General features: G+C 45.1%; 1 protein-coding gene across 6 annotated transcripts in view; it reads left to right on the top strand.

Annotated features, from left to right (window-relative positions):
* The window catches only part of LOC112562433, a 73,321-nt gene extending 63,296 nt beyond the window's left edge, over positions 1-10,025 (top strand). For all 6 annotated transcript variants that reach the window (XM_025235699.1, XM_025235703.1, XM_025235702.1 and 3 more), the window contains exon 4: positions 604-10,025. In XM_025235699.1, the coding sequence (XP_025091484.1) occupies positions 604-3,045 (2,442 nt within the window). In that variant the 3' untranslated portion in view covers positions 3,046-10,025. The remainder of the gene's footprint in view (positions 1-603) is intronic.
* Positions 10,026-13,916: the final 3,891 nt, after the last annotated feature.

The following is a 13,916-nucleotide window of genomic DNA, read 5'->3' as shown; positions in this document are numbered from 1 at the left end:
AATGGAGCACGATGACAAAGTAAACAGTATAAACATGGAATGAGAACTAATGGAGCACGCAGCGCTCACCACGACTAATGCTGCTCGGCGAAAATTGAGGGTTGTCGGGAGAGGGTGGTGCGGTAGGGAGGATGACGAGCAGCATGATGTACGATGAAACTGATGCAGGATGTTGTATGTAGCTTTAGGGAAACTCTGTCTCCCTCTGTTGTAAATGTGGTGGGTGTGGTGGTGGTAGTGGTGGTGGTGGTGGGGTAGGAGGAAGTGAGATCCGTTTGCAGCTGTGACGGAGCGGCGCGGTGTCTAAAAGAGGTCCCGTGACCTCCCAGCATGCAACAGACTGACAGTCGATGAACGGTTCAACATTTATCAAGCTACGTAAGCTTGCATTAGCAGACATCTTGAAAGAGCAGAGAGCAAAAAAATATTTTTTTTTGAATTAAATGTTGTTCCAGAAATGAGAAAATGTTAAAGGGGCATCTGACTTATTAGAAGTGTTTTTAAACCTGACGTAATATCTAATAATAGAATTAAGTCAAAGTCTCGTCCTTGTTTCTATCATATCATCTACTCTGTTTATCTTTTCTTCTTCCCTGTCGGCAGGTGCACGAGATCGTCCTGTTCCTGGACTGGGTGTGCCCAACCTCAAGCTACACTGAATCCGCTCGCCGCTATTCCTCCCAGCATTCACCTGCAGGTCCACACCTGACGCCTCACCTCGCCTTTGAGGTTCGAGACCGACAGGTGATCACCGAACCGTGCAGTGACCAGCTCAGCACGTGCCACTCGCATGCGGGTTTCTGCAGCGGCCTCCAGTGCATGTGGACGTGTGGGAAGTGCTCTCCAGCGTCGACGGATACAGGGGACCAGTCACGTGTGAATCCCAGCGAGGAGAGCTCTTCACTGGCGAAGACGAAAAAGGCGACGATTGTGCTCACCAGCAGCAAAGAGACTGTGCGCTTCCCGCAGCAGCTGAACTTGCAGGATCCAGATTATCATTCTCAAGGAACCCGTTCGGACTTCAACCAGGATGATGATGAGGACAGCGGCACCAACGCCGACGATGAGGACGAGGCAGTCGAAGCTGACGTCACGGCGCAGGCGGCATCCACCAGGACTTCGCAACGAGGCTGCACGTTCCCGGAGAACGTGAGAGGAACGTGGCTGCACCGTACACCTGAAGGAGAGGAGACGCTGGAGATCGGGGCCTCCTCTCTGCGACACCCGCGGCTGGGTGAACTGCAGTGCGTCACCTTTTTGTCGCCGCATAGCGAGTTGGTGTCGCTGCGTCGAGTATTGTGGCGCCGCTACGATAACGGCTGTTACCCGCGATTCACGTGCATCCACTTTAGCACACCATCCAAATCAGTCATGCGGTATCGCCTGGCCAACGAACAGCACTGGCCACTGGAGCTGGCCGACGACGCCATCTGTGACGAGCGCAACTTCCTCGAGCCACCGGATATCTTCCACCCGGGAGACAAGTACGTGTCCAGGAGCTGGGAGGTGGCACGGCGTAGTGGACCGGTCCAGAACATGCCGTGCATCCTTCCACATCATGTCCCCCGGGTGGTGTCCTTCCTGGACGACCAGGACCGGTCCGGGTGCATGGTGCATGGGACCTACTATTCCCCCCGCACCATCGTCCTGGCCTATTTCCCGACACCCGAGCGGGGGCGGGACAGTACCGCCACCTCGCCCCCCGGCCCGGGCCTCGGAGAGACGCCCGTCGAAAGCGGCCGCGTCACAACCCTCGCCACCGGCATCAGAAAGACGCCATTCAAGAACGATCACTCTGGAGATGCTGGCCCCGACTTCAAAGAGACACATGTCAAGAGCGATCACTCTAACGCCGATGGCAGCGACTTCAAAGAAGGGTCTTTCAAGAGCGATCACTCAAGAACTGATGGGTTCTACTTTGAAAGAAACGTGCCGCAAGACCGGACCACGAGTGTCAGCAGCACGATTCCGGAAGAAAGCCATTTTGATCACGACTACCGCAATCTTGCTGTTGGTCAGGACGACGACGAGCAAGATCTTTTAAACGCCTCTAGGGACACTCAGGTCGCCGGCATGCCACCAGACGTCGCTGACAGAAAAAGTAACAGACAAGACGAGGGACAAAAAGGAGACGGGTACAACTGGAAATCCCCCAGTGGAGAGACAAAAGGTTCCAGTGGGAAGGCAGGAGGTTACAGCAGAGAGACAGTAGATTCTAATGGCGGCAAACCTGTCTGGGTGGATGATGGCGGCGGAACGTTCGTCTTTACGAAGTACGAGTACAGTTACAGTGGCCGCGACAAGGGGAGTGGGGGGCGGTACCACTTACAGCCAGGATCAAAGAAATACAAAACCAACCCCGCCTCCAGCCCTCGGCCTGGACGACGCACGCGAGCGGCTGGTGCTGAGGTGAAGCGTGACTCCACCTTCTCGAGGTCCGACAACGGAGACAGACAAGATGGCGGCACCCACTCTGTCCTTCTCAACGCAGGTGATGTTAAGACTCCTGCACCCACTCTCAAGATCGAACAAACCCCGAACACGTCATCGGCATATGACGCCATCATCGTCGACTCCACCCAGCAGCACGCGCGACGAGATCGGAGACAGGCGGGAGCCGATGACGTCGTGCAGACGTCATACGAATGCCTGGCCGTGATGACGTATGCGGACACTTATAAGTCAGTCCTGACGGTGACGTCAGACAAACCGCAGGAGATCCTGTGCTGGCTGGTGGTCAACCAGTACACGGTGGTCATCCTCAACACGTCCGCCTGCAACTCCCAAACGGCGGAGCGGGTACTGAACCCCGCGAGGTACCCGACCTACCGGCAGCACAAGCACGCGGTTCTGCGCCTGTACAGCGGCGAGAAGGACTGCGACACTCTGCGTCCTGCTGACCGAGTCTGGCCCGAGCCCGTCAAGTACCAGGACCAGAACGTCAAGTCTGACGCCAGCCCTGTGGCTGTCACGTGTTTCACGGCTGTCACGTGCCTGCTGCTCTCGCTCTCCGTCACCCGAGGGTTTCTACTTCCACAGTTGTAGCAGTTTTGTGTTGTAGCAATCTCGTTTCCACTCGATTTTGTACTCTTGACGACTCTGTCATGTTTGCCGTGTCTGTACTTGGTGGCAAACGTCTCTAACCGCTACTTTCAATCAAGCTTGTTCCAACTTCTCCTCCCTGCGTTCTGCGTCCAGACTCCAGGAATCAATGATACCCTTCCCCATTTTTTTTTTCTTTACTTCTGATGCAAGATGAATTCTTATGCAAGGAACGTTTATGCAAGGAGCTGGACCTTGGCAAGAAGGAAGCTACAGTCTGGACTCTGCAAGGGTTAACAATGTCTTGAAACGAGGCTGAAGACGGAAAATCTCGCATTCCCGTAAAATGTCCCGTTGGTATACGTGGCGAAATCCTGTACTGCACTTGCAAACAACGACAGTGTTTTCACAGAATCAGACGAAACGAAAAATATTATTATTATTATTATTATTATTATTATTATTATTATTATTTAGACAGCTGCAGAAAACTCGTGACTAAATGATCATATGACTGGGAGCAAGATGACTAGAGTCAGTTTTGTTTTTTTAGGGGGTGGAGTTTGTTTTGTTTTCAAATTTTATGTTGAGATGTACGAGGATGAGCAAAGGTGGACTAGCGACTGAGGCTCGCGACTTTTATTACCACCCAGGTAAAAACATTTTCTATACGTATTTTTATTTGTGGCTTGCACTCGATGCATTAACAGTACTGTCACGCTTGGCTGAGCAGCCGACGCTCGAGACCGTTAATTTGTACAGACTGGCCGAGGGCTTACTTAAGTTTTGTAAATGAGCTGCCTGAACGCATCCCTGTGATTATACAAATGACTTGCCTGAACGCACCCCTGTGAATACTTCAAAGTCTGCAGTCGCTGATGCGTGGCGTGACTGTCCGTTAGTGCACAACAGTCCCGTTTCTAGTCCTCGGCCCTCTGCTGAGAAGTTAGGTCACGTGATGTTTGTTGTTTTCCCTTTGCCGTTCCGTCGGCAAACTTCTCCCTCTGCTATTTTAATCAAGCGTGCCGCCGGTGTGTCCTGACTTTCCACATGAATAATTCACGGCGAGTAAATGAGAAAAGGCTGAGTGCTGCACAGCTCTTCCCCAGCCCTCCCACCGCCTCTTGACTTGTCGTCAGCTGACCAAGAGGGAGGCAAGGGGACAGGGGCGAGGAGAGTGTGGATGGGGGAGGAAAGCATGTCGAGGTAGGGGAGGGTAGGGATGGCGCTCCATTCTCCCAGGATCCTTTGCTTTTGTTCTCTGCGTGTCAACCGTGTCGTTGTCAGCAAAGGACGGTGATCATCGTCTGGAAATCAATCTCGGTAAAAGCACCATCCTCACGCTTGAGTAGAAACTGTACCATTTGCAGATCAGGTCGAACCAGGATTGATACCATTTACAGATCGGACTGAACAAAGACTGTACACTTTGGCGATCTGGCCGAATTTGTCCCGTTCTCTGGGACTATAACCGATAATGATATTTTATCGACGACGACGATGACAATAATGATGATGAATTTCATCTCTTTTATTGTAACCCACGCTGATGATAACGATCTGTGATTGCTGTTGACATGTTGTAGTTGTAGTAGCCCCCTTTGTTTCTCATTTCAGACGTTCCGTTCACGAACTTAATTCATTTTCTAAACTCGAGACACAATTCATACATCGCTGTTCGCTTCAGTAGAAACGTATCCGTGTTTTCAAGATCAATCATCATCCACAAATAAATAAAAACGAGGCGCGGACCCAGGCCGTAAAAACATAATGCGATATTCATGATGTTTGTGCAACTGAAAATTTAATGCCGAGGGAATCGCGGGCACAAGTACAAACGAAATCAATAAAAACAATAAAACTGATAGTTTTCCATACTTTTTTCTTTCTTTTTTTTATTTATCTCTTCCATCGATCACTATTCCTTTTATTCTGTCCTTTTTTTCTTTCTTCAATTTTACTTCATTCTTTCGTTCTTTTTTATGTTCTTCATTTTTACGCCCTCTTTTTTACTTCTTTCATTTTAGTTCTTTTATTATTAAGTTGCTCTGGAAATTTTTTGTAAAGTTCAAGGTAGAAAAATTCGCAGCATTATTCAATGTCGTACAACTAGTTCTGCGAAAGAAGAAGTAAGCAAACAAACACGTTTGAATAATCGTCAGTCGTCGAGCAATGAATATCCAGTGGAGGGTGAACCCCAAAAAAAAAAAAACAAGTTGATGACGTGTGACATCAGTTCGTGAATGCATGTTTCTGATTGGCTGATACACGTTTTTCACGCACAAGCACCGAGTTATTTATTCTCACGGTCCTCGGTGTCGAGAGGTGAAAGGAGTTCAGGGCTTACTGCGCATGCGCGGAGGTAGATCGCGGGTGTTGCACAGGGGGGAGTGGGTGGTTGGGGTGTTGGGGGCTAGGTATTAAGTAAGAGCTGGCAGAAAGCTCACAGCCAAACGTGACTTTGTGACGTCAGCAAAAGCCGCTTGAGCACTAACAAATGACAGTTACCAGCTTCCGAGTGTGAAACACAGACGGAGGGTGAGCACGCGGCAGTCAGACTTTCATAAATCACATAAAAACTATGGAAGATGGCGGGTGGTCAGGGGGAAAGCTTCATTCCTTGTAACCTCCCGGGTGGTTGGGGAGTTAGCCAGTCATCAACACTTTGAGCTTGTCACGTGATAGGTGAGGGAGGGGTTGAGAGGGGGATTGAACTCTTCCATCGTCACCTCCTGATTGCAGGCAACAACTGCGCGTGCGGGAGTGAAGATGTGCGTGACAGTCAACACGTGGATGGCCGTCCCGTGGGAGGCTGACCTTGTAAACACACACACTGGCTGCTTCACCTGCAACAACAGGTGCACGCAACGCTTTTGTACGCGCCGCCATTTTGTCTTATTGCGAACAGGAGAATCTTTTCAGGGCTTTGCTTTCATAATGTTGCACACGATGTTCGGGGAATGCAAGCAGGAGTCCTACATAACGATAGTTTGGCTGTAACTGTATTGTTTTGTTTTCCACTGTAACATCTTTGTGACAGCGAACTCCTTTGACCGTTGGTAAAAGGATTCGTGTGAAGTTGTTTTGTGAAGAGCCGACGGGCTAGTATTCCAGTCTGAGAATTTCAGATAATTAAAAAGGTACAAAAACTATATCCAAGAAAATCCTGGCAGGTCATCTACCCTCTCTAAAGACCACACATGGTCTTAGCCTGGCAAATATTGGTATTTACACAGGAAAATAATATTGCAAGCTGGGAAACAATTGGTTTCTACTTTTTACATTATGAAACATCTGTTCTTAAAATATAAAATACAAAATCAAACCAAGAAAACGCTAGTTTCAAAACTGGAATAACTGTTTTTTAAACCCCTAAATACCACAAATACTGAAAAAAGTCTTAAACATGATCAGGTTTTAAACCGCCAATAACTAGAGACATCCTTAAACTTGCTCATGACAATGTTTCCATCATCAGTCTCAAACTGTGGACATGTCGCTACAGCTCGTTCTCAGAATAGTTTGAGGACTCTGTGGAGGGGCACAACTCCTCGTCCTGTCCGAGTTGTCTGCAGCTGATGTAAGCTGAAGACGAGGACCAACAGCAGCAGGGAGAGAAGACAGTAATACAATTTCCGGACTGTGTCCAGACATGGCGTTGCGTGACTCGTGCCCCAAGGTGGACGGTGCAGATGAATTTTAACTTGTTCTCGTCCTGCTGGCGGCCATGTATTTCAGACCATTCCGCCTGAGCAGACGGGAAGATGGGAGCCTGGCACTCGAGGTCAGGGCAAAATTGAAGTTAAACTTTTGCCAGGAGATATAAGCGGAGTATGGAAAGGTCGCCGTGAGACGATGACAGGAGCGGTACTAAACAATGCTATTGACATAGGACAAGGGCTAAAATTAAACATAAATAATCACGATGTTGAGAAATGACATATATCATGACAACAGGTAAGGGTGGAGCTGAACTAGAAGGCAACAGTAGAGTATGAATCATCGGTCCTTACAGAAAGTGGGATGGAGGTGTACAAGACAGGTCAGCCAAAGACAGAGTATAGAATGGACCGATGGTGATTAATTTTCCGCTGTGACTTCTGTAATGAGGTCTTAGAGAATGAGTCCCAGGGTTAGCATTCATACCACAAAGAGTAAAAGTAAACCATACAAGCTGGTGGAGGTATAAAAGTTCAAGCTTTATCGTTTGTGATGTTTTTGGTTTGTTGAGTTGAAGCCATTGGGAGGGAGAGTGGAGGTCAACATCGAAATAAACAAATAAAGCAATAAAGTTATGATAAGTATAGAGTTGAGATTAAATATTTCGGAGAGGTTTTATTCCACATTCTGTGATTCTATGATTCAGCGTTTAAAGTTTTTTGCCAGGACCTGATCATTTACTATTTTGAGAGAAACTAAGTGTTTGTAGCGGTAGACTTGCCAGCAGTCTAGATTATGTACAGTCCGTGCAAGTGTAGAATCCACTGCACTTTACACCTTGCAGGTGTGAGAGAAAGAGAGACATGTCCAAACCTCACAGGAGTCCCGGTCTTTACAACTGTTTAGAATATCGGACCGTTAGGCGAGTTTTCTCTCAGCTGCTTTAAGGAACGCACAGAAAAGATACTTAACAGGTTTCTGCTCCAGATAGTTGTCGTCTCTAGCACTACCCTGTCTGACAAATGTCACCATGTCATCTAGCACTACCCTGTCTGACAAATGTCATCATGTCATATAGCACTGCCCTGTCTGACAAATGTCACCATGTCATCTAGCACTACCCTGTCTGACAAATGTCATCATGTCATATAGCACTGCCCTGTCTGACACATGTCACCATGTCATCTAGCACTACCCTGTCTGACAAATGTCATCATGTCATATAGCACTGCCCTGTCTGACACATGTCACCATGTCATCTAGCACTACCCTGTCTGACAAATGTCATCATGTCATATAGCACTGCCCTGTCTGACACATGTCACCATGTCATCTAGCACTACCCTGTCTGACAAATGTCATCATGTCATCTAGCACTACCCTGTCTGACACATGTCATCATGTCATCTAGCACTACCCTGTCTGACAAATGTCACCATGTCATCTTGCACTACCCTGTCTGACAACTGTCACCATGTCATCTTGTACATGACAGCGCCAGTGGAATATTGAGAGCAAAAGAAACATTGTGCGTGTGTACGTGAAGCTGAGTGTCAGTTTGTACTTGAACTCGACATGTCAGAATGACACTGACAGTGTCAGTTAGCTTGACCATGAATGTGATAACTTATCTCTTTTGCATGTTATATTTCACATCTGCTTAATGCACCCGGATGCCATTGCTGCCCTGCTTGTTCAGTATAAGATGGTTTCCCCCCCTAACCCTGCTACAAGCCAGCACATGATTATTAATACAATATTGAGCTCCATATCTGCTTTATCTTCATGTCCTCTCTCTGTCTCTCTCCCTCTCTCCCTCTGTGTGTGTGTCCATTGTAGGGGCAGGGGTGCGATAAACCTCTGAAAAAATGAAGTCATTGCTATGGCAACACAAAAGGTCGGCAGTCGTCACTCGCTAATGTTCCCTGTGTCTGCTCATTTTCAGTTTCCATTGGAAACAAAGTTAGCGCGTGCCTGCAGAGCGCGGGATTCCCCAGGGAGCAATATTCCCCTCGTGATTGTTCTGAATGAATGGGGCTTCGACTACTTAAACCTAATGTCGCATGAAAATGCATTTCATTAATGACAGCAGTAGCTGGGAGAAAATGGCACTTATGATGGTACTGAGGATGAAGGCAACAACTGTCATAAATTATTTGTATTTGCTTTTAAAAAATATACATTATTGTAATTATTTCTCTCAGCAATGAAAAGTAAAAACACAAGTAGATTGAGGGCAACTGTGGGGTGGGAACTGTTTTCTGTGGATACACCTACGTAGAATATGGCCTGAGCTCTCATTGGCTGAGACCGTCAAAACTTAACGTATCCGTGTACAATGATGACGTCTGTGTTGTCGACCTCGTCCTGTACATGGAGATGTTTTTAGGCGTGCCTCTGGGCAACGGAAGGGGGTGTATTTAACCAGATTCTGGGAAATTTCTTGAAATTATTTTGCCAATAATTTATTTACAAAAATTGCATGTGATGATGTGATACTTTCTTTACCGAATCAATAGGAAAATTTTCCACCTCGTTACGCCTTTCAATTATTCGCATGTGTCAAGTCCTTGTACTTCTTACAGTTTGTTTGTTTGTTTGTTTTCTGGGGAGGAGATAACCACAAAGTGTGACGCTAAGCTGTTATGTGTTGCAACGACTGAGACGAGTGAAACGAATCATGGAAGACATTTTGGTTTCACGATTGCAAGCAATCAATCGAAGTTTAGTACAACTGCATTATGTTACAGCTGCACATATTTATATGATCATGTCTTGTGTACTGACCAGTTATATCATCGACTTCTCCATTGTTGGTTGTGTCATCTAAGGATTTATAATAAAGTTACAGTAAAACTCTGCAATGTGTTGAACAAGGGAGTGAATTCGTTTGTAAAGTAAATTGCTCCTACATTTCTTACAAATGTATATGAAGATGTTTTAGTGTAGTTTTTTTGGTTTGTGTGTGTGTGTTTGTTTGTTTGTTTATATATATCTGTGCATGTTCATGTTTCATGTATGTCCATGTGCGCATGTGTATTTAGTAGCGTGCACATTTTTTTTTTTTGCTCCAGAAGATCAAGTCCAGGACGATTTGTTGATCATGTATTCTACAATAGATAACAATCAGCTTTATCATTGCGACCATCCTACAATATCAAACCATTGTTTAACATGGTAGATCCGCTGTAGATAACATCCACTTACAACCAACACCAGTCCAAATCCTATTTTAGATACCTATATGAAAAAACACTGTACACACATGATGTCTCCCAAAATGTACCCACTCCTTAAATGACAATAAAAACATTATTTATTGACAGGTTATTAATAGTTCAATGCGAAATGTAAAAATGGTTTGTTGCCTTGGTGGATCTTCTAAATGTCATCTATACTGTCTTCGCACTTCGACGATACTATCGTGTTTCCAATAGCATTTCATGATCAAATTTATTTCTTCAAAACTCAGTCGTGCTGCTGCCATTATGAGGATCTAGTTGGTCTCAAAAAAAAAAACAACAACAACAAAAAAAAAAAAAAAAAACAAAACAACAACAACAAAAAATTGAGTGAGTTGTAGAGAAATTGTGAGTACAGTTGGGGTACATGTGTGTGAGAGAGAGAAAGAGAAAGCAATTACAATGAAGGGAAAGAAAAAAGATCTCACGGGGTGAAACTGTTTGAACTGACGATTCATTAAACCCACCCGCTTCCTTCCCAACCATGCGCAGCGCAAACAGGATGTTGTCACAGACAAGTTTCGCACTCCGTTCCTTGATCAACCCGAACAGCATGCCGCCATTTTCCATGAATTTCAATGAGACAATGTCGTCTAGAATGTCACGCACACGCTCGACGATGAGGAAGATGATATTTACAATTCATCGCTCCAAGGCTCCGCGTGTTGTAAACTTCAAATCCTTCAAAATTAGAAACATCGACAATGAAGTACCAAGAATGCATTCATGCGTGCGTGCATGTCGATGAGTGAATGAGCGAGTGTGGCGGAGCGGAGAAAATTAAATAGAAAATAAATAATTTTTGTAAAGCGCTCTGAGATAATAATAATAATAATAATAATAATAATAATAATAATAATAATATAATAATAATAATAATAATAATAATAATAATAATAATAATAATAATAATAATAATAATAATAATAATAATAATAATAGGTGCATTCACCACTAGCAGAGACACGAAGCACGAGCTAAGCGCCAGCCTATAAGGCTACATACGCAAGTCATCGATCCCGTCGTTACGACTGTCATCGATATCGCGGGCAGGCGAGATTTGCACGTGCACCAGACTAACCTGTCGCTTATTTACTCGGCAAACTTTCAATTACTGGGACTTCCCCGACCCTTGGGATGAGCTCTGCTCAGCTGCAAACCCGTGTCCATGCATGATGGCCGACACATTATGGGATATGAATCTGAGATTAACAGCAAAAGCAAATGAATGCATTCCTCTCTCTATCTTTCGTTCTTTCTTTCTCCTCTCTTAACATGTGCTCAAAGCTCTTCCATTGGTTGCATTCTTCAGTGACGTCAGTAGGTCCGCTTCTCTAAAAAAAAAGTCACAGGCAGTTATGTAACAAACTAGTCTAAGTGAATAGCAACTTAATTCATCCATGTGTGACTTGGGTTAGTCTTTGAGTCGCTAGGAACTTGCAGGACATTCACCAGAGATTTTCCCCACAACGGGGAGGTGTGGGTATGGAAAGGTGGGTCTGTAGACTCGGCGTGCCGTCAAGTGTGGTTCATCCGCTTGAGCACCAAGATGGCGGCTTGGACCTGTTGGGCGAAACAGCAGCGAGAAGGAGAGACAAATCAGATAAATATCACGAAGCATTTCTTTTGAATGGAAGAAACTGAGGAATTCCGCGGTTGTTCCATCGACAGACTGCCAAGCAGAGAGTTGTAAAACCTCCTTAATTAAATCTCGATGCGAAGGGCGAAAGTAGACTCAAAACGAGGCTGCCAAGTGCGGAAACGAGGACAAAGAAGACGCAGAGAGAGAAAGAGAGTTATAATGAAAAGGGGATGTTACAAGGATTGTTAAATGCAACATTAAGGGTCGGAAAGAAAGAAATCACGAAATACAACACTAATTAGGGGCACTGTTGTCTTTTTGTGTAATCACAGAACATCAGTGATGTTTAGAATTATTCTAATGTGATGATTCTGTGAGCTGGTAGGATGCTAGCCTCTGTACAGAAGAGTCATTTCGTTTACTAAACCATCTTCAGGGTTAGGCTTCTTGCATTCTAAAGCAGACCTGGGCAAAGGCCGGCCCGCGGGGCCGGATCCGGCCCGCCTCCTATCTCTGACCGGCCCGCCCGCTGGCCTGCCCGCCAGTATATATACTATATATACAGTATTGGGTAACACTGAGTTAACTATATTAGTCCGGCCCTCTAAAACCATCCCAACTTTTCATGTGGCCCCTTGGGAAAATTAATTGCCCACCCCTGTTCTAAAGAAACAATTCTAGCTTCTCAAATTCTTCGTGGTTTAACGAAAACATCAAAACAAAACAAACCATTTAATTAGCTTCTTCTTTTTCAACTTATAGTGGGAAATGGCTTCATTAACATATATTTATAAATATATCCATGTGTAGTCAAAACGTGGGCTTTGAATAATAAAGTTTATTTGTATGAATGTCTAATGTGTTTTAATTTATGTAATTAAAAATGATAAACATATAAAAAAGAGAAACTGCAATAAATTGTGAACACAACCCTAAACTCGACAACGCTTTTGACGGCTTTCTTCATACGGTGATGTTTGCATGAGTGTATCTCGAGAATGGAACAGAGAAGTAATATGTCTGTAAGTGTGTCTGTAAGTGTAAGTGTGTCTGTGAGTGTGTGTGTGTGTGTTGTGGGGGGTTAAGGACCTCTCGCCGAGCTTTCCCCAGACATTCGTAAAAAATAATGTCCACCACTATTCCTTTAAAGGGAAAGGCAAGTCAACTCGCCAGATGAACTTATATGAAAAAATAGGCATTGACTTTCTCAATTATTCTACTCAGTTTCAGATTGCAAAGGAATCATTTAGTTACAAACTCTCGTAAAACACAGCCTCGGGACAGTTCATGATGGTCGTACATTGTCCGGAGACTTTCGTCAAACTAATGGATCCTAGTTTGTGACACACCAGCATTTATTTGACAAGAAAAGTGTGGAGTGGTGCTGGGGGACTAGTAGTAAGGCCTGCAAGGTCTGATTTATAGCTTGGAATCTATGAGAAGACACGGCAGGTGCATGGTTTAGAGAAAGGATGTCAACAGACTTCTCTTGGTTTCGCGAGAGCTTGGCGCGAGTGGGAAACTAAGTCCCAGACCTGTCTCCTGGTCAACTGGATCCAACCCAGCGATACAGAAGGAGTTAAATGTGTTTTCAATACTTTTCTTCTATTCGCCAGACACAGAAATCATTGGAATGACAACAATTGTGACATTGAATACTTCGTTGTCAATTGAAACTGTGTAGTTTTCTTGGACATTGTCTGTCCTCTGTCTTTTCAGTATTCTCTAGTTCCTCAATTTTGTTTTCGGTTTGAAACTCTACGCCAAGGTCTTCAGATCCATGACGCCAGTGTTTTGACTACAGCATATAAGGCTACAGAAAGGTAAGCACTTGAGTCACTGGTAGACATGGCAACACACTTGACAACTAAGGGTGGAGGCCTCCCTGAACCGGTCCAAAGCTGTACTTTAGACACACACCATCTCATTGTCATTAGTCATCATTGTACTCCAACTTTCTGATTGAAGTTTGCATTTCTGTTTTCTTGTTTGATTTACACCACATCCCTCTTCTTTTTGTACTCTTTTTTTGTCACAGAATGAGGCTGCCACCCGTATAAATACCCGTAACAGCTGAATGTAACTCGCACGGTGAGGTCCAAATGTTTCTACCTCGCACCTGGCTCTCAGGTACAGGTGAGCGCCGGCTGGTGACAGAATGTTGAAACTGTTTTGTCGCACTTGAACTTCAGTTAAACATTTTAAAGCTTGACTCATTTTTATGAGGAGATGATGTGTTTGTTTAGACAGTGAGTGATCATCCACTGCCCTCCTGGCGACCGCTAGGGGGCACTAAGAGAGATAATCAAACACCGCATGGTCCATGGTGCGACCTTCATGTCAAGTACCAGAGGACGACCACCCTGATGGATGGCAACCATGCTGCTGCT

This window comes from Pomacea canaliculata, linkage group LG4 (assembly GCF_003073045.1).
Source record: "Pomacea canaliculata isolate SZHN2017 linkage group LG4, ASM307304v1, whole genome shotgun sequence".
In the NCBI taxonomy this organism is placed as follows: Eukaryota; Metazoa; Mollusca; class Gastropoda; order Architaenioglossa; family Ampullariidae; genus Pomacea; species Pomacea canaliculata.
Note: the sequence above shows the minus strand (reverse complement) of the source record. Positions and strands in the feature narration are given on the sequence as shown.